We start from the raw sequence: 27612 nt of genomic DNA, 5'->3' as shown, positions 1-27612 counted from the left end.
GGGGGGTAGGTGTCTCATCGTTTGACTACATGTATCTTTAGGGTAAATATCCAGTAGGTCATTGGGCAGCTCTATTAACTTCTTGAGGAACCTCCACACTGTTTTCCACAGTGGCTGCACCAGCTTGCATTCCCACCAACAGTGTAAGAGGGGTCCCCTTTCTCTCCATCCTTACCAACATTTGTCTAGAGAAGGCTTTAAAAGAATGTTTTTGTTTTGCTTTGTTTCAAAGTTTAAATTCTTAGGAGCTTCTGAATGGCTTAAGTGTATTTTTAGATTACACTAAAAGTGGAGCTTCGTTTTACAGAAAAAAAACTCAAGATTCCCTAAAAAAATCTGAGTTTTGTTAATAGAGTAACTTTTGGACTAAACATTTCTAAGATTCCTTTTAGTGTCAAAGAGTCCTAAGATCTACATCATAATCTATGATATCTTTATTTACTTTTGAAATTTCTTTCTCAATGACCTTCCACCCTTGACATCATTTCATAACTTTGCTGCACTTCTCTGTTATAACAAGCTGCTAACTCCCAAGAAGTGACATCTGTGAGCTTGATGTCTAATGTAGCATTACTGTGACTTTTCTTTAAAACCTCATTTTTATTTGTATCAAATCTACTCTCCTATCTATTTGTTTTATAAGATCTAATTTGCTTTTTAAAAGTATAGTATGGTGGCAAGTGTCAAAGATGAACCCCAACAGACCATGCTTTGGAATTTGCACCCTGTGTGGACCTCTCTTTCATGGGCAGTGACCTGGCCTGTGACTTGCTTTAACCAATAGGATTTGGTGAGGGTGGTGGGGCGCCCTTTCCATTTTGAGGCTTTAAGAGGACTGGTAGGTCCACTTCCTTTTCTTGGAACACTTGCTATGGGGAGTCCTGGGCTGATATAAAAGTAAATTCACTACTCTGATGGAGAGACCACTAGGAAAAACCATGTAAAGAGACTCTGAGACTACATGGGGAAGAAGTGAGGTCCAGCTACCTCAGTATCCTGGTTGAACTTCCAGATGATTCCAGTCTAGCTGCCATCTGACTTCAACTACATAAAAAATCCGACAAGAGGCCAGCAGAAGAACCACCCAGCTGAGCCTCACAGACCACAGTAAAGAGGGACAATCAAATGCCCTAAGTTCTGAGGCAATTAGGCAGCATAGTTAATAATCTATGACAAAACTGTTAACTGTAAGACTCCAAATGAAAAGACAATGAATTGATATCCTCCAAATAATTCATACAACTAACCTGAAAATTTTTATGGGAAAAGAAGTTTTCTTTCTTTTTTTGGGGGGGGGGGAGGGGAGAAAGGAGAAAGGAAGTTCTCAATGCACTCAGTTTCTATGGTAGTGAATAGTATTTTTATTCTCAATCAAAAAACTCATCAAAAAGTGGGATTCTCTCTGTCCTGGTCCTCACCAGTGCTTGTGGTTTCTTCTCACTTTTCTTCAACTCCTCTGAGTCAGAGCTGGAGCTGTCCCAGAGAAGCTGTCCCTGAGCCTCTTGTTCACGGAGCCATGTTTCCATTTTGCCAATTTTCCGGGGACAGTAATCATTCATTGCTTGATATTCCCCAAAATCTTCATTCTGTAAATTTCCTACAAAAATTTAAAGTTTAATTAATTTTTTCCCTTAACAATGATTTATTTGTTTATTAAGTACCTAGATGTTTATGAATACAGGATAATCTGCTTGGTGTTCTTTAGAAATGTGTGTGTATATATATATATGTATATATATATATATATATACATATATATATACACACATATATGAGTTTTTATGTGTGTATGTGTATATATATATATACACATGTATATATATGTACACACACATAAAAACTCATGAGTTTATAGGTGTATGTATTATATATACATATATAATATATATACACATATATATTATATATATTATATATATAAACTCATATATATGCATATAGAATGTATATTAACTTTGTGTATATAAAGCTCTGTACATTAATAACTTTTTTGTTGTTTAAATTTTTTTAATCTTCTGAAAGTTACAAGAATAATACAATTCATACCTATATATCCCAACTCATTAACAACATTATGTCACAATACTGCTTTCATTTTATACGTGCATGTATACATGTGTGCTTTTCAGCTGAGCTATTTGAGAATTAATTGCAGTTACATCCTCCCAAATACATCACCACAAATCCAACAGCAAGGGAGCTTTTCCTACATAACCATAATGCAATTATTACATTAAGGACATTTAACATTGATATATTACTGTTTTCTAATATATGGTTCACATTCTAATATTCATGGTTGTCCCAAATAATGCTTTCTATAGCTTCTTTTTGTTTGCATGTTTGTCTTTTATTTTATAGACCCAGGATCCAATCTAGGATTGTGTATTGCATAACCTTCCCTATCTATTTCTTTATTCTCTTTTTTCCCTCCCTTCCTTCTTCCTTCTTCTCTCTCTCCCTCATTCTCATTCATGATCCCTCCTTTCTTCTTCCTCCATTCCCCCATTCATTGTCTTCTTCTTTTTCCCTGACACTGAAATTTTTAGAGAATCCAGATCAATTGTTTTGCAGAATGGCCCTAAATTTGGGTTTGTCAGTTTCCTTGTGATTAAAATAAGGTTAAGCATTTTTGGCAAGAGTATTGCACAGGTTGTGTTACCTAGTGCTATTTATTGAACAACTACAAGTGCTAGGCACATGATACATTACTTTTCCTGACCTTCGCATCTACTCTCACCTCATATTAGAATCACCTATGAAGCTTTTTAGAAACACAAATACTGGATGAACACGGATGTTATGCTATATGTTGGCAAATTGAACTCCAATAATAAAAAAAAAAAGAAACACAAATACTTGTAATGTACCCCAGATCTATAGAACTAGGGAGCTCAACGGCTAATACATTTTATTTTACTTTCTCTACCTTCTAGAAGAGATTTAATTTATTTTTAGTATAGGATTTTACATGTGTATATATGTAGTTTTTTATTTAAGCTCTACCCAATGCCCTTTTAAAATGCACTTCAGGGGGTACCTGGGTGGTTCAGTCAGTTAACCATCCAACATTTGATTTCAGTTTAGGTCATGATCTCAAGGTCATGGGATCAAGCCCTGATCAGGCTTCGTGCTCAGTGGGAAGTCTGCTTGAGATTCTCTCTCTCTCTCTCTCTCTCTCTCCCCCTCAAATAAATAAATAAAACTTAAAATAAAATGCACTTCAGTACAGGCACTTTATTCAAGGAAGTCTGGCTTTTAAGAAAACAAAAGCAATGGCCACTTCTGAGCTAGGAAAATTATCCTGGGTCAAAACCCAGAGTGTCCCCACAACCAAATGGTTGAACCAGCCATAACTTTTGGATGTCATCTCAAGGATAACTGTTTATCAAATCTTATGATATATTGTATTTAAGCCCTTGATAGTTGACATTGCATATGTTACATGAGAAAATCAAGCATTTCAATGTGAGCATTGGTGCCTTATGATTCATTACTTTCCTTTGTGCCTCCATGATGGGTTACCTTGTCCACCCTTGAATCTGATTATAGTTATTGTTATTATCTATACACATAGTAGTGACCAAAAATGACAGTTAATTCATGTCTGCAGCCCCAATTTCTCTCCTGAGCTACACACACTTTTTTGGGGTACAATTGGACGCCTCCATTTTTGTCTCCTGGCAACATGTCAGACTCACCTTCTTTCTCTTCCAAACCTGCTTTTTCTCCCAGTTACCCTAATTTAGCAAATGGCCCCAGCTTTGCCCCATTGTCTGCCTAGTTCTTCAAGAGAATTCCATGAAACCTCCTGGCCTTCTTGCTCTCTTCATGTACCCACATCTGATCCATCACCAGCTTCTGCCAATTCTATCTCCTAAATATCTGACATCTGGCTCTTTCTCTTCTGTCACCCTATTCTCTTGGTCCAAGCACCATCTTTCACTTGCTTTTCTGCTATATCCTTATCACTTGTCTTCCCATGCCCTCTTGCATTCTCCTCCCATATCCTCTCTAGGGTAGACAGAGCAATGCTTAAAAATGTAAACCTGGGATCCCTGGGTGGTGCAGTGGTTTGGCGCCTGCCTTTGGCCCAGGGCGCGATCCTGGAGACCTGGGATCGAGTCCCACGTCGGGCTCCTGGTGCATGGAGCCTGCTTCTCCCTCTGCCTGTGTCTCTGCCTCTCTCTCTCTCTGTGACTATCATGAATAAATGAAAAAATTAAAAAAATATATAAAAAAAATGTAAACCTGATTGTGTGGCTTCCCTGACCTTTCAATGGCTTCCCATTGATCTTAAACTCAAGTTCAAAGTCCTTATTTGATACAACTTGCAAGACCCTGTGTGCTCTGTGCCCTGCCTATTCCTCCAGAGCCATATCTCTCTCTCTCTCTCTCTCTCTCTCTCTCTCTCTCTCTCTCCTCTTTTTTAAGATTTTATTTATTCGAGAGAGACACAGAGAGAGGCAGAGACATAGGCAGAGGGAGAAGCAGCCTCCCTACAGGAAGCCTGATGAATAACTCGATTCTGGGACTCCAGAATCATGCCCTGATCCAAAGGGAGACTCTCAACAACTGAGCCACCCAGTCCAGAGCCATCTCTGATCACTACCTGAATCTCTTTCCCAACCAGTGTCTAGAATCTGTCAGGTCCCTTCCCACTCAAGAGCTTTTGCACATATTGTGATATATCTGAATGTTCCACCACTTTGGTCTTCACATGTACATGGATTCCTATCCCCTTTGTCCAGCTACTTCCTGTCTCAGCTTAAATACCACTTCCTTGAGGAAATCTCCTGATTCTCTCAGATTGTGAGGTCTCTCAGTTTCACAGTTATCAGACTTCTCCTTGTTCGTCATCTGTTCTATTGCAAAGCCACATCTATGAATACATGAGTGAGCAAGTGAGCCATCAGAGAATTTTGGGAGGTGAGAATTACTGGTAACTGGGACTGGGAAAAGACTTCATTCACTGGGGCCAGAGGGTATAATCATCTCTGCTGTGCAAATGAGCCAAGAACTACTAGAGGCATCATTCAGACTGGGAACAGCAATTTTCTGCTGACTAGAGGCAGGAGCTTTGAAACAGGAAGAGAATGTTTGTTAATGGTGGGATCTAATGCAATATTAATAATAGCTTAAGTCCCACACCACTCTTGATGTTATGATAATGCAGGCCTAAAGTTAGTGCATGAGGCCAGATTCACATGTTCAATTTTATCCTTGAATATCTCTTAAATCATTCATGAAGTATTATATACATAGTTTTGTATACACAGCATTAAAGTTTAAGGACTTCTCAGCTAGATGTCTTTTTTACTTGTTACATTTTTATAAATCCCTGCTTGATTCTCTGGGGTTGCTAGACATAAGGAAAAACAAAAAAGAAAAACACAACGTTTAAAAACCTAAATGGGTTGTGGGTGAGCAGAGCAGAGGAGAGTGTGTCCAACTTCAAAATTAATTTGAGAAGAGAGGTAAAGCAACAGAGGCCAGTGGGGGGAAAATATGGAGCGATTTTTAGGTAGTACAAAGATTCTCTAAAGTATTAAAAATCGTTGATGGTTATGTGTTTTACAATATATATATTTTAGCAAAATGTATCACCATTACATCAAAGCCCCAATTTCACAGAAAAGGCTAAATTTAAAACACACTAAAAAACCCAGGATACTTTAAAGAAAAATAAAGTGGATAATGGTGCGGTAGCCTGATAAGACCAGAATTGTGTAGGTGACAATAATGTTTTTAAGGTGACACCTCCTGTGAGATAGATAGTTATTTTTACTATTCATCAGTTCCATATTTCTTCAGTTGCTTATATTCCCTTGCATGAGTTTGGCACTTTACATTTTATTTTTTTAAATTATTTTTAAAAGATTTATTTATTTATTTATTTATTTGATATGGTGAGAGAACAAGCAGGGGAAGGGGCAGAGGGAAAGGGAGAAGCAGGCTTCTCGCTGAGCAGGAAGCCTGATGATGTGGGATGCTGGGATCATGACCTGAGCCAAAGCCAGATGCTTAATAGACTGAACCCCCCAGGTGCCCCGGCATTTTACATTTTATATGTGCTTTTACACACATTGGATTAATTTTTTCATAAACCCTACGTGGTAGACAAGGCTTTATTCCTATTTTACAGATGTGGAGACTGAGGCTCAGAGAGGTTAAGTAACTGGAGTTTAGCTATTGTCTTTCTATATAGAATAAAACTATCTGACAAATATATGGCTAATGTTCATTGAGAGGCTACTGTGTACCAGGCACTGTTCTAGAAACAAAAAGAGGCCCCTGTTACCATGGAGTTTACATCTAGAAATGTAATTCTTGGGGCTCAGATGAAGAACTTTGATTTCAAGTTCACTGCTCTTGCTACCCACTACCCTATCATGGCTTCTGGAAAAGGCCAGAGCCGCCTAAACATGTTAAAACTCATGAAATTGTACACCCAAAGGGGATGTCTGGGTGGCTCAGCAGTTGAGCGTCTGCCTTTGGCTCAGGGCATGATCCCAGGGTCCACATTGGACTCCTTGCGAGGAGTCTGCTTCTTCCTCTGCCTATGTCTCTCATGAATAAATAAATAAATCTTTTTTGAAAAAAAGAAACTGTACATCCAAAGAACAATGCTCACTTTGTGTAAGTTATGAGCCATCGTATAAGTTATAAGTAATTTATTGTGTAAGTTAAATGTAATTATTATACATTTATCTTAGGTCATATGTAAGTCATTCCATAAACATATAACATGTATTTAAAGTATATAAATGTAAAATATATGTAAAATTTCATTTTAAAGAGGCAACAGAAAACAAAGACCGACCTTTATCTTATAAGAGACCTGGGGATCCCTGAGTGGCTCAGCGGTTTAGCGCCTGCCTTTGGCCCAGGGCGTGATCCTGGGTCCCAGGATCAAATCCCACATTAGGCTCCCTGCATGGAGCTTGCTTCTCTCTCTCTCTCTCTTTCTCTCTCATGAATAAATAAATAAAATCTTAAAAAAAAAAAAGAGAGAGAAACCTAAAACTCTCATCCCACCTTCCCAAAAAGGGAACAAGAATGGGCAACTATAGCATTCAATAACAGGAGGAGGGTACAGAAGAATCTTAATTACCAGAACTGGACTAGCAGAAAGCTCCTGTAATTCTATGATCTTGGCTTTGCTCCACTTTTAGGAGAACGTAAAATGGACTGCTTTCAGTAGACAGAGAGAGAAAGCAAGGATGCTACCTGGAAATAAGTAAAAGGCATCACTGCTCAAGCACATGCCTGTTGTGATGGTAAAATCTGCAGGCTTGGCAGAGGAGCAGTCTGCTCATGACAGAGAAGGTTTGGAGTCACGCCCCTCTATTTGCAGACTTGGCCAAGGTTGTTCCGGACAGATCTCCAAGTCCCTGGATTCCTGATGAGGGTATATGAGGGGGTGGTGATGGGTGGAGTGAACCTTTGGAGTCAGAAAGACCTGACTTCGAATTCTGGCTCTGTCACATAAGAGGTAATAGTAACTCCTTCATACAGGCTGTGTGAGGATTAGGAGCAATAATGCATGTTGCACATGGACAACAGTGCCTGCTTTATAGTACACACTCAATAAACCTTAGCTTGAGGGGTGCCTGGTGGTTCAGTCAGTTAAGCATCCAACTCTTGGTTTTGGCTCAGGTACTAGATCTCAGGTTGTGAGATCAAGCCCCAGGTCTGGCTCCATGCTCAACATAGTCTGCTTCAGATTCTCTCTGCCTCTGTCCCTACTCCCCACTCATGAGCTCTCTCTCTCCCTCTCTAAAATAAACAAATAAATCTTTAAACTTTAAGTAGAACAAAATGAAGCAGCTTTAAAAAGCATCAGGAAATACAGAGAAACCCTCTTCTCCACATGCCACCATCCTTCCTGGGCCCCTCCAGATCTGGGCCATCTTCCAAAGTTTTTACCAATGTTGGTTTTTCCTGGCTTGCTCTTAAGCAATGACTCTTAGTATCTAACTTAAGCTGAGACACCTTTTTTTGGGTTGTTTTGGCAATATTTTTTACATTGTAAAAGTTGTTTATCTATGTGCCTACATAGCATATTTCATTCAGGCACTGGGAGTATAGGTTAAATAGATTCCCCAAGTAGATTTTCAATTATTCAGCCTTTTCTTATTTAATTAACTTATTGATTAAGCATCCTATTCCTGTGAGCAGGAGCAGTGTCTCTTTCAGCTGGCAACTTTGCATCTGAGAAGCTCAGGATCTCCAGAGACATGGCCAGCATTTCTGTAGATCTCTCAGTGGTCAGTTTTGCTGATGTGGGGAGTGAGCTCACAGCACAGCAAGCTGTGTGCATGAACAGTATTATATATTCAACGGGTGCTTTGCCCTGAGGGAACATGGACAGGGCAAACTTACTGGGGCTAAAATTGGTGAGACCACACAGTACAGGGGCTATGAACACGATGTCTGTTGGAAATCACTGAGCAGTCTGGCCTGGTTGGAGGTGAAGTTGGACACAAAATGGCAGCAGATATAGCCACAAAGGTCAGCTTAGAGTACCAAGGTAAAGAGTTTATTTATTTAATTTTTTTTAAATTTATTACTTTTTAGAGGGAGGAGGGGCAGAGGGAGAGGGAATATCTAAAGCAGGCTCCATGTCCAGTGTAGAGCCCTACTTGGGGCTCCATCTCATGACCCTGAGATCATGACATGAGCAGAAATTTGAGTGAGATGCATAATCTACTGAGCCACCCAGGTGCCCCCAGGGCAAAGAGTTTAGATTTTGTCCTCAGACTGATGGAGGCTCACTGAAGATTTTTTTTTTAAAGCAAGAGAATGATATGGTCAGATTGGCATTTTATAAGATTACTTGGCTATTAGCACTGGGCTTCTAAAGCTGTCATGCATGAGAATCACCTTGGGATCTTGATAAAATGCATATCCTTATTCAGTGGGTCCAGAGTATGGCCTGAAATTCTGCTTTTCTAACAAACTCCCAGGTGATGCAGATGGTGCCGGTCTGTGGCCAATACTGATGACCAAGTAGAGCAGTGGTTCTTCAACTTTATGGGTGTCAGAATCACCTAAGGGGGAGTTAAACCCAGATTGGTGGCCTCTGCCCCTACATTTTCTGATTCAATCACTCTGGCTGGGCCCAGCAATCCCTCAGGTGATGCTCATTCTGGGGGGCCTGTGGACTGTACTGAGAACCATGTGGATAGAGGGTTGCTGGAAGAAGGGCAAGACTTGAGGGAGGAACCGGCAGTAGCCCAGTGTGACACTATGCCCTGTGGGGGGGGGGGCATTAGGGATGTGAGGAAGGTAAGGGTTCAGTGCCAGGTGACATCAACAGGACTTTGTGACTAACCAGCTGCAAGGAGGGGGAGGAGAAGGGCTGGAAGGTGGCCCAGAGTGGGGTAGGAGGAAGGCCCTCACTCACAGAGACAGCAGATGCAGCAGACCGAGCCTGGGGTGGGCCATGATGCTGGCTTCAGTTTTACCTCTCCTGAAGGAACCTGAGAGGGCTGCAGGGGAAAATGCTGGCTGGGGGAAGGTGTCTGCAGATGGCAGCAAACTGGCTGATATCGGTTTGCTATTTAATAGAAGTCCGCATGCTTCATTCTCTTTAACCACAAGATGAGGCTCTTTTGCCTTTTCTCTTCCTAGGGCTGGAGCAAGAATTGCAAGAATGCCTGTGAAGCACAGGAAGCCTCTAAAGAGAGCCATCTTGCTACAAGGTTTGAACAAAGTCTACAAGTCTTTTCCTCCCAGCCGCCCAAAGTTACAGGATAGTGTGATTCCTACTTTCTAGGAAGTACAATATCAGCAGAAACCCAAGGCTACTTGCTGTCCATCCACCACCACACTCTCCACCCCAAGTTTATTTGCTCAAGTTTTAAAAATACTTGAAATATTTTTACTTAAATTTTTTTACATAATTTACATAAAATAATGTATAGAACTGACCTGGACTTCTTCTGTTCAAGGTCTCATCTGGCAACAAGATTGGAAGGTCCCCGTCCTCATTTCTTGGGTTTCTTGGGATGCTTTGAAGGATTTTCTTGGCTTTATGGTCCCTTGGTTTTTGATTAATTCTTGCCTCCCTATGAAGACTTTTCTTCAACTCTGCTTGGGCCTGAAAATGATCAGCCACAATGGATTAGTGTTCTCCCCCTGAACTCCTGTCATCAGAATAGATCAACAGATCAGCCACTTTGCAAGTGGTGTATTTATCTGTACTCTGGTTCCCTAACCAGAATACAGTTTTCTTTTTCCTATTATAAGGCACAGAAACTTTCCCTATGCACAGGCTTGTTAGGAGAGAGGCAAGTATACTCAAATGGTATGGCTTGGTTTAAGAGAAGGATCTTTGTAGAAACAATTGTTGGGAGGCCACCGATATATTTGGAATTGTAGAAGACAGTGATTCTAGGTTTAAATACTAGAGTGATGAATTTGGAATATGCCAATTACAGGAGATATTACTATAAAAGGTTTCATTAGAAGAGATGATTCTTCTGAGATAATCTTGTGGCATGAATTATGGAGGGATACCTTGGTAGCAAGATAAAGACCGACTCACCCCTCTCTATCTTACTAAACCAAGAAAAACATCTAACATCATTTTTCCACTGAAGCCAGAATGTCATAGCAATTTGTGAAGGAAAAAAAAAAGGAAAGAAAGAAATATCAGAGAGACTTGGGACACAGATCCATCCTTGAAACTGAAAACAAAGAGTCACTAGAAGAAGGGATCTTGCTGATCCTTCCCAGCTCCAGGAATTGAAGTGTCGGTGCCAATGACCAAATTTAAAATGTTAAGTAAAGCCTGGAGATGGATGCTAAACCATTCCTGTGTGAGAGTAGTGATTACGTGGAGTCAACGTGGTAAATACAGCTCTTCTCTCTTCTCATACTTACCTCTTGCCTGTTACGGTTCATTTCCAGCATTCGCATCTTATGTAAGTATTGTCTTTTCCCGGGAGTGTACCCTGGAGTTTGCATCTTCTTTTCCAGTTCCTGCTGTGAAAGATGACACACTAGTTAGAATGGGGTAATTTGTTACTGACTCTGCAATACGTAACTTGTAATTTTTTTTTTCAGCAGAGTGAGATCTTAATCAGCTATCAGTTATAATCCATAGGGAACTCTTGTGATGTTGAAGGTGGATCATTATAGCCCCCCATCGAGTCCTTTGTGTAGCTCTCAGTGAATGGAGCTTTGCTGTGTGCGTAATGTAGCTTTTAAGGTTCCTGTAGAGTTTTGAAAATCTTAAATGGAAATACATTTCCACATCTCATTTTGATGAAATATCGCCTACCCTGTCAATAGATGCTTATCAGCATCTCCCCAGAAATGTTTTCTGGTTGGATAAGATTGGCCTCTTTCTTTCTGCCTCTTCTGCCTCTTCTGTGTCTGGCTATGAAATCAGAGGGGAACCACTGTATGGCTAAATGGAACCCATTTCGATAGACAGAACCCCTATGGGGTTTGTTTATAAATGTCCTATATATAGGAATATAAGCCCTGGTATATCAGGAAGTTGATTATTTGTGACTTGGCGGTCTCCCCTGGTGCATCATAAACCCCAGTGGGACAGTACAGACAGTTACTGAGAGCAACCAGGGGTGAATACAGCCTTGTTCATTCCTGGCTGTGGCCAGCCAAGGGGAGGGATATGGCAGCCAGATGTGCTCAGAGATCACCCTGTGGACTGTAACTGTGTTGACTGTTGCGAGCCTCATGAGGGGACGAACTTGACAGTGCTGTTGGCATCATAAACCTGGGCTTGGTGGTCTAAAAGCTCCTGGACATCTTTTCCCCAATCAGCCAGCTGTGCAGCAGCACCTAGCTGGCTCCAGAATGAACCGGGAGTGGAAAGTGTTGAAAATCTACTACCTCCCAGTTTTTCACGTCTATAGGAGGGGTATTATCTCGGCAGAATATATGACAAATTAATAAAAGGCCAGAGCTCTTCAGAGGACCTTTTCCAAAGATTCCTTTTTGGTGAAGTTGTGGTAAATAAGTTAGGGACACCTTGTAGAGATGATTTCCCCTAAAAGCTGAGAATGAAGAGAAAGGTTTAACGTGAGGGGAAGAACAAAAGGAGCGAGCTATGCTAGATTTTTCACAAATTTGAACACTTCTAGAATTGCCCATATCCAAGTAAAATTCCTCTCTTCTTATCCGCAACTCCTTGTTTTCACCAGGAAGTGGAGAAGGGCCCAGAATTTACCTCAGAGATGAGAGTCTTTGGCAGATTAAGGCAGGCCTAGGAGAGAATGGATAGCTTTGGAAAATTCTAACTCTGAATGACTTAATAGTCTGATTTGTCTCTGAGGTCTTCTGTGCCAGTAGTACATGAAAGGAGAACCCACCCCCCATTACCACCCTTTCCATTTAGTGCTACAGTTCACCTTAGCTCTGTGAGTTGTTCTGGCTTCTTGCTGGCTCAGGAGCATTTCAGAGGTAATTACTTGTGGCAGGTCAATGGGTTCAAGCTTCTAGAAGTCCAACATTTAGAGCATTCAGCATTCCTCATGCCATGAGATGATGAAACATAAAAGCCAGACATTAAACTATCTTAACATTTAGCAAAAGCAGTACTTATTCCTGAGAGCACAGAGGGAAGGCGATTTCCACAGGATTACGGTCATATCTGTGCAGACTTTTCAACTTATCTGGGCTCTTTATTGTTCTATTGTGCTGTCGCCAGTGACTTATTGATCTAAATATTGGTCAGAGAGTCAAGACGCTAAGAATCCTTTTCTGTCTGCATCAAGGGACCAAGACTGAAGTTACCAGACAACAAGGGTCTTAGAGTATTCGAGATGAAGGGGGCACCAGGAATTTCTTATATTCAGTCCTTAACCACCAGGCTGAACTCTTCCAGTTCTTAGAGAAGTGACCTGTATATAAGATCTCCAGAGAAGCTCCCTCCATAATAATCACTGGCACCCATGAGACACATTTAAAATGAAGGTGCAGTGGGCTTACAAATCTTAGACATGGTTGGTTTTTTTGTTTTGTTCTGGTTTTGTTTTTGTTTTTCCTAGTAGGGGCTTGTCTTTATGGGGGGAGATCATGTTGGAGTTTCAAGGGGTCACTAAGACTGGGAAGCAAATGATGAACCAGTGGATCTGCCTCAGCCCTACTTGCCTTGGATGACTTAATGCTCTGGATGTTGGAGCATTGGGAAGTGGTAGAGCAAGAGACAAAGGTGGGTTTCTCCACATTGCCATGCAGGCAGGGACCTGGAGGGCCATCAGATTTTTTTTGTTGTCAGTGACTACATCCTGAACAATTAGTACATGCCTGGCATGAGGGTGCAGTGGTCAACAAACCCAGCATGCTCCCTATGGAGCTTACAATCTGTAGGGGAACAAATACATTTTGCTTGTGTGATTATTCATGAATAATTACAAACTGTGATCAGTGCTTTGAAGAAAAAGTCTATCGGGCAGGTCTATGACAATATATAACCAGAGGATTCCACCTACGAAATGGGGGTGTTATGAGTTGAATTGTGCCCCTCCTCCAACTTATATGTTGAGGTCTTTACCCCCAACACCTCAGAATGTGACCTTATTTGGAAAGAGGGTCTTTGCAGATGTAGTCATACTAGAGCAGGGTGATCCTTAACCCACAATGCTTGGATTAAGGATCACCTTAATTAAAAAAGAGAAATGTAGGTGCAAACACCCACATGCACACAGGGAGAACACCATGTGAAGATGAAGGCAGAGATTGGGGTGATGCTTCTATGAGCCAAGGAGTGACAAAGATTGCCAGGAAACCACTGAAAGTTGAGACACATGGAACAGATTCTTCCTCTCGGCTATCAGGAGTCAACCTTGCAAATGCCTTGACCTTGGACTTCCAGAACTGTGAGATAATACATTTCTGTTGTTTAAGCCCCACACTTTGTTGTACTTTGTTACTGCAGCCCTAGAAAATTAACGTAAGGGGAAGAGGAGTAAGGAGGTGGTCCAAGAAATTTTCCTGAGGAAGTAATTTTCAGCAGATGTTGGACGCTTAGGAAATTCTATGGGACCAAGTAAGGTATTCTGGGTAGAGGGAACAACGTAGGCAATAACCCCGAGGTAGGAGAGAGCATGATTTATTGAGGGAACTGCAGGAAGTCAGTTGACTGCAGTTCAGAGCGAGGGGAAGAATAGCTCAAATGAGGCTGGAGAGATAGTAGGCAGGGCCAGGTCTTGCAGTGCCTGATGGAGCATTCTAAAGACATTGGTTTTCTTCAGAGCAATGGGCAGCCATTGACATGAATCAAGCAAACTAGTGACATGATTACATTCACTTTTTAAAAAATGATTACTCTGGGGCACCTGCATAGCTCAGTTGGTTGAGTGTCTGCCTTCAGCTCAGATCATGAGGGTCTGGGATCCAGCCCCATAGCAGTCTCTCTAGCACTCTCTCTCTCTGAAATAAATAAAATCCTTAAAAAAATGATCATTCTGGCCGCAGTGTGAGAACTAGAAAAGAATAATCACAGTTGCAGTATGGGCAGTTAGGAAGACAATGGTGAAGGGCTTGGGGCTCCTGGAGGGAAATCGATGGGCTCTACAAATATTTATTTGTTTATTTATTTATTAAAATAAGTTTTTTTTTTTTAGATTTTACTTGTTCATGAGACACACGCACGCACACACACACACACACACACACACACACACAGAGGCAGAGACACAGACAGAGAGAGAAGCAGGCTCCATGCAGGGAGCCCGACCTGGGACTCGATCTCGGGCCTCCAGGATCACGCCCCGGGCCAAAGGCGGCACTAAACTGCTGAGCCACCAGGGCTGCCCTCTACAAATATTTAAAACTGACCAAATAAGATTTGTTATAGTTGGTGAGGAAGAGTGAAGGGTCCAAGTGGCATCCAAATTCAGGGGATGGATAGTGTTATCATTCACTGAGATGGGAAACCTAAGGAAGGCCAGGTGTGAATGGGATGTAACAGGAGGATATAAATTCGGTTTAGATTGAGTCTGAGGTGCCTTTGAAGCATACCAGTGTAGATGTTGAGTAGATAATGAGATGTACAGGCATGGAACTCACAGGAGAGGTCTGTGCTAGAGATGCATTATTTGGGGATCATCCCTGGGTAGAGAATAACTGAAACCATAGTCACAGGTAAGACCATCTTGACCCTAAGGTCAAGAGTAAGAAGAGCAGAGCAAAGTCCTGAAGACTTGAAGAGCTCCAACACTGAGAAGCTGGTGAGGGGACAAGCTGGCCAAGGACACAGAGAAGAGATTGGCTAGAGAAGTAGGAGGAAAATGAGGAGGATGCCACACTGCAACAAACAGTTTGAGCACCATGCCCACCTTAGTCTTCTCCTAAAGGCAAATGTTGATTTATTTTGAAAAATTTTGTTTTTCATTTTAGTCTGATTGGTTGCACTAGCAAGGGGTAGACTGGATGCTAGCTTGGCTTTCAAGGTGACCAGAGTGAAAAGACAGAGGGGGAGACAGGGAAATGGATGCTGAACAGCCAGCTCTCATGGGGAACATGACCTGTGCCTGCTGCTACTTCCCTATAGAATAATTTCCTGGTCTCTGGGCCTGGGCCCAAGCTGTTCTAGGGAGAAGAGCCTGCATTCCTTCCTGCTGGCACAGCCCAAAGCTCACCTGGCAAGGAAGAAAACGAGGCCAAAGGAGGCAGGACAAAGGGAAAGAACTCATCTTCAGCTTAGACATGTGCCAGGCAATTTGCACTTGTGGTAGGAAGTAGCTCTCTGTTCCATTCTCACCCTAAGTGAAGAAAGTGGGGGTTTTAACATAAGAACTGTGCAAGAATGTAATGAGAGGTGATGAGTACTAGTAAGAAAGGTTCGTCTGGCTCTCTGCTCTGCTGGGAAAATGGGACCTGCTGGTATAAGAGGTAGTAGCTGATCAGATCAGAACCACTGGGAAATGGAGACCAAGGGGAAAGAGATATCCAGGCACAAGTGGGAAGAAGAATCAGCAATGACCGAAGTGGGGTACTCAGGGCATGAAGGGAGAACAAAGAAGTGTTTGTGCCACTACCTGGACTTCATTCAGGATCTAATTCTTTCTGCTGATGAGGCCCATGAGCCTTTACAGCTGTCCCTGTCTATCACTTCCAGGGTCACAATATGTCATCTGGTTCAATCCTCCCATGAACCCTATGGGTAATTATGATGATTCCCCATTGTCAAGAAGTTAATAACTTGTCCAATTGTTGCACAGCTGGAAAGTGGCAGCTCTAGAATTCAAACTCAAGTCTATCTAGTTCCAAACCTCATGCTTCTTTCTCTTCTACTTGTTCCTAAACTTGGTTTATCATCAGAATATCCTGGAATTGAACACACACACACACACACACACACATACAGACATACAAAACCTGGGCTATTCACTGAAGGTTGTGATTCAACAGGTCCAGAGTATGTCCTGGGAATGAATATATGTATTATGTATATAAATAATAAACTTTAAGTTTTAGGGCAGATTTAGGTTCAGAGCAAAACTGAAAAGTATGGAGAGTTCCCTGATACTCCCTGCCCTCACATATGCACAACCTCCTCCACTATCAACATCCCTCACCGGAATGGTATATCTGTTACAATTGATAAACCTATATTCACATGTCATTATCACTGAAAGTCCATGGCTTAAACTAGGGTTCATGCTTAGTGTTGTACTTTCTATGGATTTGGACAAATGTATTGGGACATGTATCCACTGATGTAGTCCACCCTTCCTCCGCTTATTCCCTGGCAACCACTGATCTTTTTACTGTCTCTATTGTTTTGCCTTTTCTGAAAAGTTAACATTTTTGGAATGATACAGTATATAGCCTTTGCAAATTGGCTTCTTTCACTTAACAATACACATTTAAGTTTTCTCCATATAGGGATCCCTGGGTGGCGCAGCTGTTTAGCGCCTGCCTTTGGCCCAGGGCGCGATCCTGGAGACCCGGGATTGAATCCCACATTGGGCTCCCAGTGCATGGAGCCTGCTTCTCCCTCTGCCTATGTCTCTGCCTCTCTCTCTCTCTCTCTCTGTGTGACTGTCATAAATAAATTTTAAAAAAAGTTTTCTCCATATATCTTCATAGCTTGGGAGTTAATTTCTTTTTAGTGCTGAATAATATTCCATTATATGGATGTACCACAGTTTCTTCATCCATCATCTACTGAAGGACATCTTGGTTACATCCAAATTTTGGAAATTATTAATAAAGCTGCACATGGATGTTTATGGACATCCAAATTATGCGAACATCAATTTTCAATTCCTTTGGGCAAATACTAAGGCTCACAATTGCTGGATTGTATGGTAAGAGTATGTTTAGTTTGTAAGAAAGCACCAAACTGACTTCCAAAGTGGCTATACCATTTTTCCATTCCACCAGCAGCATATATAAGAGTTCTTGATGCTCCACATCCTTGCCAACATTTGGTATTGTCAGTGTTTTGGATTTTAGCTGTTCCAATATGTGTATGGTGATAGCTCAATGTTGTTGCCATTTGGATTTCCCTGATTACATATGATGTTGAACATTTTCACATGCTTACTTGCCATCTTTTATCTTTTCTACTTGCCCTCTTATTCTCTTGACATTGTCTTTTGCAGAGCAGGTTTTAATTTCAATGAGGTCCAGCTTCTCAGTTGTTTCTTTGAATATATCTCCAAGGATTCTGATGATTTTCTAGGTTGGGGTCCACTGGCTTCCATACTGCCTCAAGTGAGGAAAGGAACTACATCAGAGTAGACCAAAGAGGATTTGTTCGTGGTACTATGGAAAAATTGAATCTGGAGATTCCAATTATTTAAATATTTTCAGCTATTTAAAATAATCTATCCATAAATTCTTAGGGCCAGGTTTTTCTTTGAAAATACAAATATATATTCTTCTATTTTCAGCCTCATTGTGTTTAAACCCACAATTCTTATAAGGGTTAAAGAGGAGGTGTCTTTAAGAACCATCTCCAGGCAATTACTTTCTTCCTGGACTTTGAAAAGAACCTAAGAATCCCACTATTCATCTACAAAGAGCACTAGATGGCAGCAACTAACATTGCAAATAGGATCTCTCCCTTAAGTATTTGCGCTTGGCCTGAGAACCACTGCAGAAAAGATTATTGAAAAATTGGCTTCTCTAAACAAACTAGTCAAATGAAATTGCCCCAGAATTTTGGATTCATATAATTGTTCCTTTTCCCTGCTTGGGAAACAAGCTGCCTCGCTTCATCATCTTCAGAGAGAGCACAGGGATGGAATTACTAGAGAACTGGTACGATAGAATGACACCTTTAATTTTTTTTTTATCCCATGTTTTAAAAAATGTATTCTCTGTCTAAAGGTTTCTGGTTATTTGGCTTCTCAAATGAAACAAATGGTCAGGCTAATCAGTTGAAGTGTCAGCTGAGAAACTCAGAAATGGAGATTAAATCAAGCAGAAGTCACTGAGCTTCATGACACACTAATCTGAGATGTTTGCCTGTGTACTAATAGGAGGAGAAAAATGGGCAGAAGAAGCTCAAAGAAATTGCAAAATTTGTTTGGCATCATGACTCAAGAATGTATGTCCTTTAAAGTTCTCAGAAGGCAAAGGGCAGCCTCGAAGCAAGAAATCATGAGCCCAAGGAGGAATTTCTGGTCAAGGCATTGCAATGAGTTCACATTTCAATAACTTTCTTTGCCCCAAACATCTAGCAATGAAAAATAAAACATAAAGCCAAAAAGATGTGATTGGGCTTTAATACAAGATATACATCTCCATGGACCAGGAAACAAACAAATACATACTTAGAGGCAGCTGCCCCATAAGATGTTTGGAGCTCCTGATGGCCATTTCTGGAGATTAAAGGGGACCTAAAAATGCTCCATGTAACAGGGTAAACTAGAGCCAGGATTATAGATTGAAATTAGGGATTAAGCTGTTCTCCACCTTTCTACCCAGTACAAGAGAGCTGCATCAAAATGTAAATTGGAAGATTTTACATTGTCAAAATGTTGAATATGAAAAATATTAAGAAGCCATAAAGAAGGTTGAGATCTTGCCATTTGCTACAACATGGATGATCCCAGAGAGTATAGTGTTAAGCGAAGTAAGTCAGACTGAGAAAGACAAATACCTTATGTTTTTTCTCAAGATGTGGAATCTAAAAACAAAACAAGTGAATAAACAAAAAGTATCATCAGACCTATAAAGACAGAGAACAGACTGGTGGTTGTCAGAGGGAAGGAGAGTGAGGGATGGGCAAAATGGGTGAAGGTGAGTGGGAGACATAGGCTTCTGGTTATAGAATGAATGTCACAAGGATAAAGGGCACAGCATAGGGAATATAAACGATGGTGTTATAATAGTGTTGTGTAGTGACAATAGTTACACGTGTGGGGAGCATAGCATAGAGTACAGAGATAGTGAATCACTAGTTGTACACCTGAAACTAATGTAACATTGGTGTCAACTATAGATTAAATTTTTTAAAAAGTTGAATATGAAGAAGCTAAGGCTTCATAACAATAAACTTGAAAGCTTAAATAAATGGATACTTTTCTGAAAAAATATCAATTAGCAAAATTGAATCATGAAAAAATAAGATACTTAATACAACTAAGAAATTAAGTTAGTAGGAACATTTGTCATTCCCCCAAAAGTCCAGGTTGCTAAAGATGATTTCACAGGTCTGTTTTATCAAACTTTTAAGAGACAGATAATAATTGTTTTATATCAAATGTTTTAGAGAACAGAAGAAAGACAAAGATAACCAGCAAATTTTACAAAATTAGTACAACCCTAAAAGCAAAACTGAAAAAAAAGACAGTTTTGGAAATTAAAGAACAATTTCACTTATGAAAATAGATAAGAAAAGCTTAAGCATGGGCAATCCAACAATGTATTTGTATACGTATATGGTATCTCATGATCAAGTAGGATTTATACCAGGAATGCAAGCAGGGCTCAACATAAGGTCCATTAGTGTAACATACTGTTATCAACTGGTTACAAGATTGTAAGATTATTTTAATAGATGAAGGGGGAAAAATTCAATAAAATTTCACACTCGGCCCTAAGAAAAACTCTTAGCATACCAGGAATAAAAAGAACGTCAACAATAAATGGCACTGTACTGGGTATCTTCTACTTGTTTCTTCAGATCCACTTGCCACATTTCGCTACCCTGTTCTCTGCCTGTGAGAACTAATCAGTTTCTCCTGCCCTCTGGCTTCCCACTGGGTTTAGCCACTGAGCAACCCTGGCAGGAGATCTGAGAGAAGAGAGAATGAGGTGAGGATATTTCTTCCTCTGCCTTCCTACCTGAAGGTCATATTGGGCTGACTGTGTCCCACTGTTTCTCTCAATGCACCTTCCTCCTCCTGACTCTCCTTCCAGGTTCTTTCGTTCTCCAAGTCCCTTTGCTCAGAGGTGGTTATCCCTCAGCTGCCACTAGTGGTCATTGCAATATCCTCTATGGTTCCCTTGATCCAAACGTCTGTAAATAGTTATCTACAAAGAAAATTTCCTTGAATTATTCTAATTTGAATGTAGCATCTGTTTCTTCTTGGGACTCTGATCAGCATCTATCAAAATCCTATTGCTATGTCTCTCATGAATAAATAAATAAAATCTTTTTTAAAAAATCCTATTGCAAATGTACTTAGTTTTTGAACCAGTCCTATCAATGTCATAAATAAGAGAAGGATGCCCATCATCACTGCTTGTATTCAACATCAGAGGGAAGTTCTAGCCCATGCAAAAGTCAAGAAAACAAATACAAGGAATAAAAATTTGGAAGACCTTGGGGAGAAGAAAAATTTCTTAGACAAAATACAAAAATACAAAACATAAAGACTAAGATTGAGAAATGTGACCACATTTAAAGTGGAAATCTTTATGTACACACACACACACACACACACACACACAGGGAAAAGGCAAACCTTTTCACTTTGATGAAGAGAAGATATTTGCAACACATATCCCTGACAAAGGGCTAGATCTAAGATATATAAAGCACTTTCACAAATCACAAAGAAATAGATAATAGAGAATGGGCAAAGAGTTAGAAAAGACAAGGAAAGGAAATACATTTGTGACAAATTATAAAACTGAAAACAACACAATGAAACCGTCCAGGTCGGGACTGCCCTCCTTACCTCTCACCAGCAGTGTTTATACTCCTCTTTTCCCCTTTGCATTCCTTCATTCAACATTTATTCAACTCCTATTTATCGATCGCCTATTATGTTCAAGACACTTAGATACATTAGCAAAGACAACAGACAAAAATCTCTGCCTGTGTGAAAGATAATATCCTGACACTGGTGGGGAGGTGATGAAGAAAATAAACAGGGACACCTGGGTGGGTCAGTGGTTGAGTGTCTGCCTTGAGCTCCGGGCGTGATCCCGGGAATCAGAATCCAGTCCTGCATTGGGATCCTTGCAGGGATCCTGTTTCTTCTCCCTCTGCCTATGTCTCTGCTTCTCTCTCTCTGTGTCTCTCATGAATAAATAAATAAAATCTTAAAATTAAAAAAAAAAGAAAATACACAATGAACTTAATGGAAGTAAATTGATTGGTGTGTTAGAAGTCAGTGCTTTGAGGAAAAGAAAAGATAGTGGTGGGTCAGGGGAACCAGGAGCACCAGGGTAACCGCAGTTGTCGCCCGATTATCATGATAAACCTGTAGGACAGTGAGATTTAAGCAAATCTTGGGAGATGAAGGAGGGAGTCACCCAAGGAAACCATATTACATGGGACCCTGGGGGTGTGGTGGGGGTAGTTAACCATTTCCACCTAGGCGGGACCTGAGATGGTTGGATGAGAAGGTGAATCAGGCCAGGAAGGACAGTGGTGATCAACTTTTCAACCAGAGATGAGCACGCTGGATTCAGGGTTCCCTGGCAGAGGCTCTCAGAATTCAGCAGCTCCGAGTTGGAGAACTTTAGTTCATGACCTGCTCTTTACTTGAGGAGTAGATGTTTAGGAAGTGGAGAGTGCCAAATGTGCAACTCAAATTATTTAGGATGCAATTAGATTTGGTTTAATAATTAAAAATACTTTTAGAATTTTCTTTGGCAGAGATTAGGCTATTAATTAGCATGTCATGGGAACCCAGCATTTATTATTCTCTCAAAAACCCATTTGTGGTGGAAAATGTGCTGAGGCTCATTTGTGAAGATAATTATAGTTGATATCTTTGGGAGTGTCTGCCAAGTTCCCAGTGATTTCCCTCTTCTCTGGGAGCTGCTTCCAGAATTTGTCGGGGGCGGGCGAGGGGGGCTACTCTGCCCACATTTCTACTGCATGAGCATACCCTCCGGTCATAGCTTACTGGAACAGAACTGGAATCATAAGCAAAGCTGAGCCAATAAGATCTTTTCTCCCAGGAATTTCGAATTGGAGCCAAGAGAGCCAGGCCAATCTGTCTGTTTAACTGGAACTATAAAACACAAATTGAGGAATTGAGGGTGGCCATATTTCACCAAGTGGTCTTGAGGAGCAAAGAAAGTCGATTTGCAGGATGAATAAAGCAAATGCACAGAGAAGAGCTTAGGGGAGACACAGAGAGACTTGTGCCTTTCAGGTTCCAAGGCAAAGCTGTTGTCTGAAGCCCAAGTGCCTCTCAGATCTTGTGTTCAACAAGCACTCCTGGATCTTCATAATTCATGACATTGGCAGCTAGTCAGTTGGACTTACAATACAGGGATGCTACAGGTCTGCAGGAACAGAGAGAATGCATTTTGATTTTTGTTCCCACCAGAGAGCATGGGACTCATTATCATTCATTCATTCACCTATTCATTCACCATTCATTCATAAGCTTTTTTTTTTGGGGGGGGTACATAGTAAGTGTTGGTGACTGAAGATATAAGACCGAATAAGACAATAGTCTTTGCACTCAAATAATTCATTTGTCTTGATTTTTAAGGTGGTTGGTTAGGATGTGGGGATACAGTCTTTGGTTCTGAAACATAGAAGTTTTCCTTTTGAGCTTGAACTGATTTGAGAATCCTAGCCTAACTTTAGCTGCTTTAGAGTTAACTACACACTGCTACACAAATACTTTTCACTGGGTACAGTAGTATCTCCTACTTGAGTCATTCAGCTTACTGGCTCCACAGGAACACATATTAAGCACACTACTTTGAGGAGGTACATTTGATGTAGGAACAAAACGAAAGTTTAGCTAGAGGTTTGCTCAAAAGTTTTAAAATTGTATATCAATTTGATATCATTTTACTTCATTTTTATTTAAATAAAAATATTTCAAGGTTTCCAATATTTTGGGAAAAGATGGGCAAGATGCAATCACTTCAATGCAAGCTTCTGGAGAAGACAGGTAAATAAAAACCAACTGAAACAGAAATAATCCCCAACAAATGAGATCAAATACCTCTGGGATTTGTCCAGATGTCTAGGTGAATTGTGTAGCAGGTGGGATTTGGTTCCAATTCCTTTCTCTCTTTTTTTTTTTTCCCCAATTCTTTTTTCAAATGTCAGTAATAGATCCTGCTCACAGGAGAGCCCAAACAAACCCTTCTCTTGGCTGATGCTCATTTTCAAGGACCCACTCAGATCTCTTTCTCCTTCTAGGATAAGAGTTCTTGGAATTTATAGTTCTCTACAGAGAATTCATTAATTATTTATTAAGGTAAATGCATTTAAAGCTCTTACTTTTCTGTCTTGGAATCCAATGCCCTCAATTTTAGCAACCAGTTAACATTTAGAACAATAGAAGTTTAGGGATAGCAGGTCTGTAGAGATCAACTATGCTGATGATTAAGAACATGGGCTTTGGAGACATGGTTGATATCTGACCTCCACTGTCCTTGGACAAGTTACTTAATTCTCTAAACCACATGTATTAAGCAAAGAAAATGCCTCCTTTCTCCTAGAGGTATATGAAGATGAAATGATTGACATTGATCAACATGCAGCACAGAGTGTATCTGACTTGAAGTAGGTGCTAATTAAATAGTCTTAGCTGTTATGATTGTTATTGTTTGTTACAAGTGATTTCTCCATAATCATCTAACTCATCAGTGCAAAATACAGGTCCTTTGAATCCCATCATGCCTGGGTATTTGATATTATGTTTCCTTCTTTTGGTGGTGGGTGGTCTTAAAAGTGAAATCATTACAAAAGGAAATCCTAAAGAAACATGGTCTTTGCAACTGACGGCATTCTCTTCAATAACATTCCTGTTTTTACTAGCTTAGTCATTTTCGATATCCCTCCTTTATGATTATAGTTAAAAAGGGATGTTACCATGAAATCCAAGAAATTCCTTATGAAGCCTTTTAAATTCATCTTACTTGAAGTCTTCGGGGTGGATGCCTTTTAATAATACTTGTTTCTCCGTGTTCTAGTGGAATGTCAAAATACATGGCCCTGGGCACTTGAAGGATTGAGAGAGAAATAAAAACAAACCATTAAAAAATTGACTATTAAATTAGGTTAATCATTAGACTTCACTAATATGATTTGGTACCTTTTTAGTTATATACGTCCAACCTATATGTTGAATATGGAGATGAAACACATAAGGCAGGGGTCCTACATGAATGCCAATGGTAAAAAATTAGTTTAGACCTAGGATTTAATTTATTGAATTCTTCTCCAGTTTGATAGTTAGAGGAAAATTGGAAAAATCAACAATGTATTGACTACAAATATTGTTAAAACATAGAATTTGGTCTGAAAAATAGAAACTTTTCCGTTTGTTTAAATTTCATGAAATCTATTCAGAATAAATTTAGGAAATCAGAAATAATATATCCTTAAGAAATGAAAATAAATTCTCTTCTCAGAAGATATAGTTGGATGGTGGATAGATAGGAGATGATTAAAAAATGGAGCATGAGTTTGTGACAGAAGTAGCAATGTTTAGCATTGTATGTGCCTAATTAAATAGTCCCCCCCAGCTAGGGAAGAAATTCCCACAAGTCGCCCTATCATACAACATATCAATACTCTTTCCTGATGAAGCAAGTCAGGACCACAGAACTAAAACGCTGTTAGGAAAGAGAGCTAGAGGGACATTATGGGTTTTCTTTTTTTTTTTTTTTTAAGATTTTATTTATTATTTATTCATGATAGACATAGAGAGAGAGAGAGAGAGAGAGAGATAGAGAGAGAGCCAGAGACACAGGCAGAGGGAGAAGCAGGCTCCATGCAGGGAGCCTGACGTGGTACTCAATCCCAAGACTCCAGGATCACGCCCTGGGCCAAAGACAGGCACTGAACCGCTGAGCCACCCAGGGATCCCCTGGGTTTTCTTTTTTAGCTTGATTACCCTGGGGCACTAGGACTACTACCATGACCAACGCTGCATGAAGGAAGTTTTATCTTTTTCTCTTAGTAATCTGGAAGCATTCTAATTTCTAGATTGTTGCGGGACTAACCTACAGTTTCACTTTGCATTGTAAATGGAAAAATCCCAGTGTAATTATGTGTTTCTATCCTAACAACATTTGAATAACCACCTTAAAAACTTCACCATGTCTATATTTTCTTTCAAGAGATGCTGGCACATTGAACAAGACAGAAACAACAGTAATGACAACAAAAAACATTTTTGATTAGAAACCGTAAGTATTAAAAAAATGTAAGTATTTCTGGCAACATTTTTTTCAGTAGCCTAACTCCTCCTTATCTTAATATTATGGTTTGAGTGATAACACCTCATTATTTACTTCGATTCATCCAAAACAGTATTGGCTGTGTCAGGGCAGTTATTTTTATCCTTGATTTATAGGTGAAGGAAACTGATGCAATAATTTGCCCAAACTCATATAATTTGGCATTTGGTGGAGCTGGGCTTGGAGTATGGGTCTCCTGAAATTAGTGATCAGAATGCTCAGCATCCCTTTGTTATTTGTAATGTGATTTTGTCATTTCAAAAATAAGAATATTTTCCATGTAGGACTCTAATGCATTAGAATCAGTTTCGCTATTCAGTTACCAGAATCTTAAAACTCTGGATAGAGGGTTTGGATAAAAAAGGAACTCTTCAATGAAACTAGAGGAAAATTCCCCCCCCACATGTTTATGAAATTGGAGAACATAAAAATAGGCCATTTACCCAGTCAAAGCTGGTCAGTTCTACAAAGAATAGCTATGAGAATCAGTCTGGGTACGATCTACCAGATACACCAAAAGAGAATATAAAGCTTTCTGGTCAAGTTGACTAATAATGGGAACTTACTTGTGTTATTGATCCAGAATATAAATAAAGAAAAAAATACATAGATATACTACATAGATAAACATATGTATACATCATATACTCATATTTCTCTTCCCAAGTTAGAATCTCTGCTTAATTATCATTGTGATTGTCATAAAAATTTTACATGTCTTATAAAATATTCCAGGATAATTGATAGCCACTCCAGGCACAGAGCTTCCAGTCATAATGGGAAAAATTCTCTTAGTTCTACAGATGACAGAACTTAGTTCATATTCTGCATGAAGAATGTGGGGTTGGGGAGGGGGTGACTCATCCTCTCATCTGTACTGCAATAAATCAATTCTGTTTGGGGTGGTTTCCAAATTCACATTAGGGTGAATTCACTCCTCAAGTGTTGCTTTCAAAATAACAAAGCCTGATGCACTAAGTGGTGCTGGAGAGAATGGTTTAAATTTAGAATCTAACTGAAACATATGATTGTCATAATTTATCACATCTTATCTATATAATTTTAATCATCTGGCAAAGCTAGGTGTAAACATTGAAAGCACTATAAGCTGAAACCAAACGATTTTTTCCTTCTCGTGTGGAATGGTAAAAAGCCCTTGAGTGCAGAGTTTACACACTCATTCTAATGTACCCAGAATACTTGACAGACATGCGCTTGCAGCTTGAAAGATGTTCCCTTACATTTCAGCAATTTAGAAATTTTCTGATATGATTATGGAGACGGACAGTCAAGTACATCTGTCAATAGCTTCCATTGGTCCAAATACACAAATCTCATGATAGGTGTTACACGTACCTGCAGAGTATCTTCCACACCAGGTCTCTCGTAGAGGTGGCAGCTGCCCTTCCAAAGCTTTATTCCGGTCCTGCAGTCTTGCGAACAAGTAGGAACTCTTCTCTTCCAGATTCTGATTCAATGCAAAATCCACGGGGCTGGCCGAGGGAGTCTCTACCTCTTTGTTTTGCAAGGGTGCTACTCTGGTCACCCGAGGGTGAGCCTTAGAGTGTCTGAGGCCCATTTCAAGGTAAAGATATTCAAAGCACAATCATGAGGGAAGTGGTTTGGGGCCTTGAATTTAGCTTATTCTAATTAAGGTAGGTCAGAATTTTATCCCAGCTCCACAAAGCACTTCATGGCATCTTTCTAGCTTTATTCCACCACACAGTAAACCCTCTGGCCACTTCCTGGGAGGCTGGTTTCCATGGAGACGTCCCTTTAGCTCCTACTCTGCCACTTCAGACCCAAAGAATCCGGTTAAACATTGACTTGTTACGCTAGTTTCTGAGAGAAGGTAGGAACAGAAACCACTGTTGATCATTAAACAAATCTCTAACACCGGGAAGGCCATTAACAGGGATGGAGAGCAGAGGTTTACAAACGTCTTAAACTTGACTTTTTATTGCATGTACCCTTCAATACCATCTTTGAGAGCTACCAACG

General features: G+C 40.2%; 1 protein-coding gene across 4 annotated transcripts; it reads right to left on the bottom strand.

The window, feature by feature from the left end:
- Nucleotides 1–1341: 1341 nt before the first annotated feature.
- Nucleotides 1342–27364, bottom strand: CCDC198 (coiled-coil domain containing 198). 4 transcript variants are annotated; one of them, XM_041759753.1, is made up of 7 exons: nt 26968–27364; nt 24286–24368; nt 12387–12473; nt 10891–10989; nt 9937–10105; nt 9410–9638; nt 1443–1597 (listed from the first exon to the last, which is right to left on the bottom strand). In XM_041759753.1, exons 1-7 carry the CDS (start codon nt 27188–27190, stop codon nt 1582–1584), a joined length of 906 nt encoding a protein of 301 aa, XP_041615687.1. In that variant the 5' UTR covers nt 27191–27364; the 3' UTR covers nt 1443–1581. The 4 variants fall into 4 exon arrangements, with proteins under 4 accessions (XP_041615689.1, XP_041615688.1, XP_041615687.1 ...); XM_041759752.1 differs by having other exon boundaries at nt 10891–10992; nt 26968–27363; XM_041759755.1 differs by lacking the exon at nt 9410–9638 and having other exon boundaries at nt 1342–1597; nt 26968–27355.
- Between the last annotated feature and the right edge of the window lie 248 nt (nt 27365–27612).

This window comes from Vulpes lagopus, chromosome 6 (assembly GCF_018345385.1).
Source record: "Vulpes lagopus strain Blue_001 chromosome 6, ASM1834538v1, whole genome shotgun sequence".
NCBI classification, from domain to species: Eukaryota; Metazoa; Chordata; class Mammalia; order Carnivora; family Canidae; genus Vulpes; species Vulpes lagopus.
This window is presented reverse-complemented; position numbering and strand designations above follow the sequence as displayed.

What these genes read in the sequence shown, in the direction of transcription:
- CCDC198 (XM_041759752.1), bottom strand. Translation starts at nt 27,190, where the DNA reads ATGGGCCTCAGACACTCTAAGGCTCACCCTCGGGTGACCAGAGTAGCA. An exon ending in ATCCACCCCGAAGACTTCAA is followed by an intron (nt 12,474 to 24,285) that starts GTAAGATGAATT and finishes TTGGACTTCTAG; the next exon opens with AAGCTTGAACCCATTGACCT. An exon ending in TGAACCGTAACAGGCAAGAG is followed by an intron (nt 10,106 to 10,890) that starts GTAAGTATGAGA and finishes GATCATTTTCAG; the next exon opens with GCCCAAGCAGAGTTGAAGAA.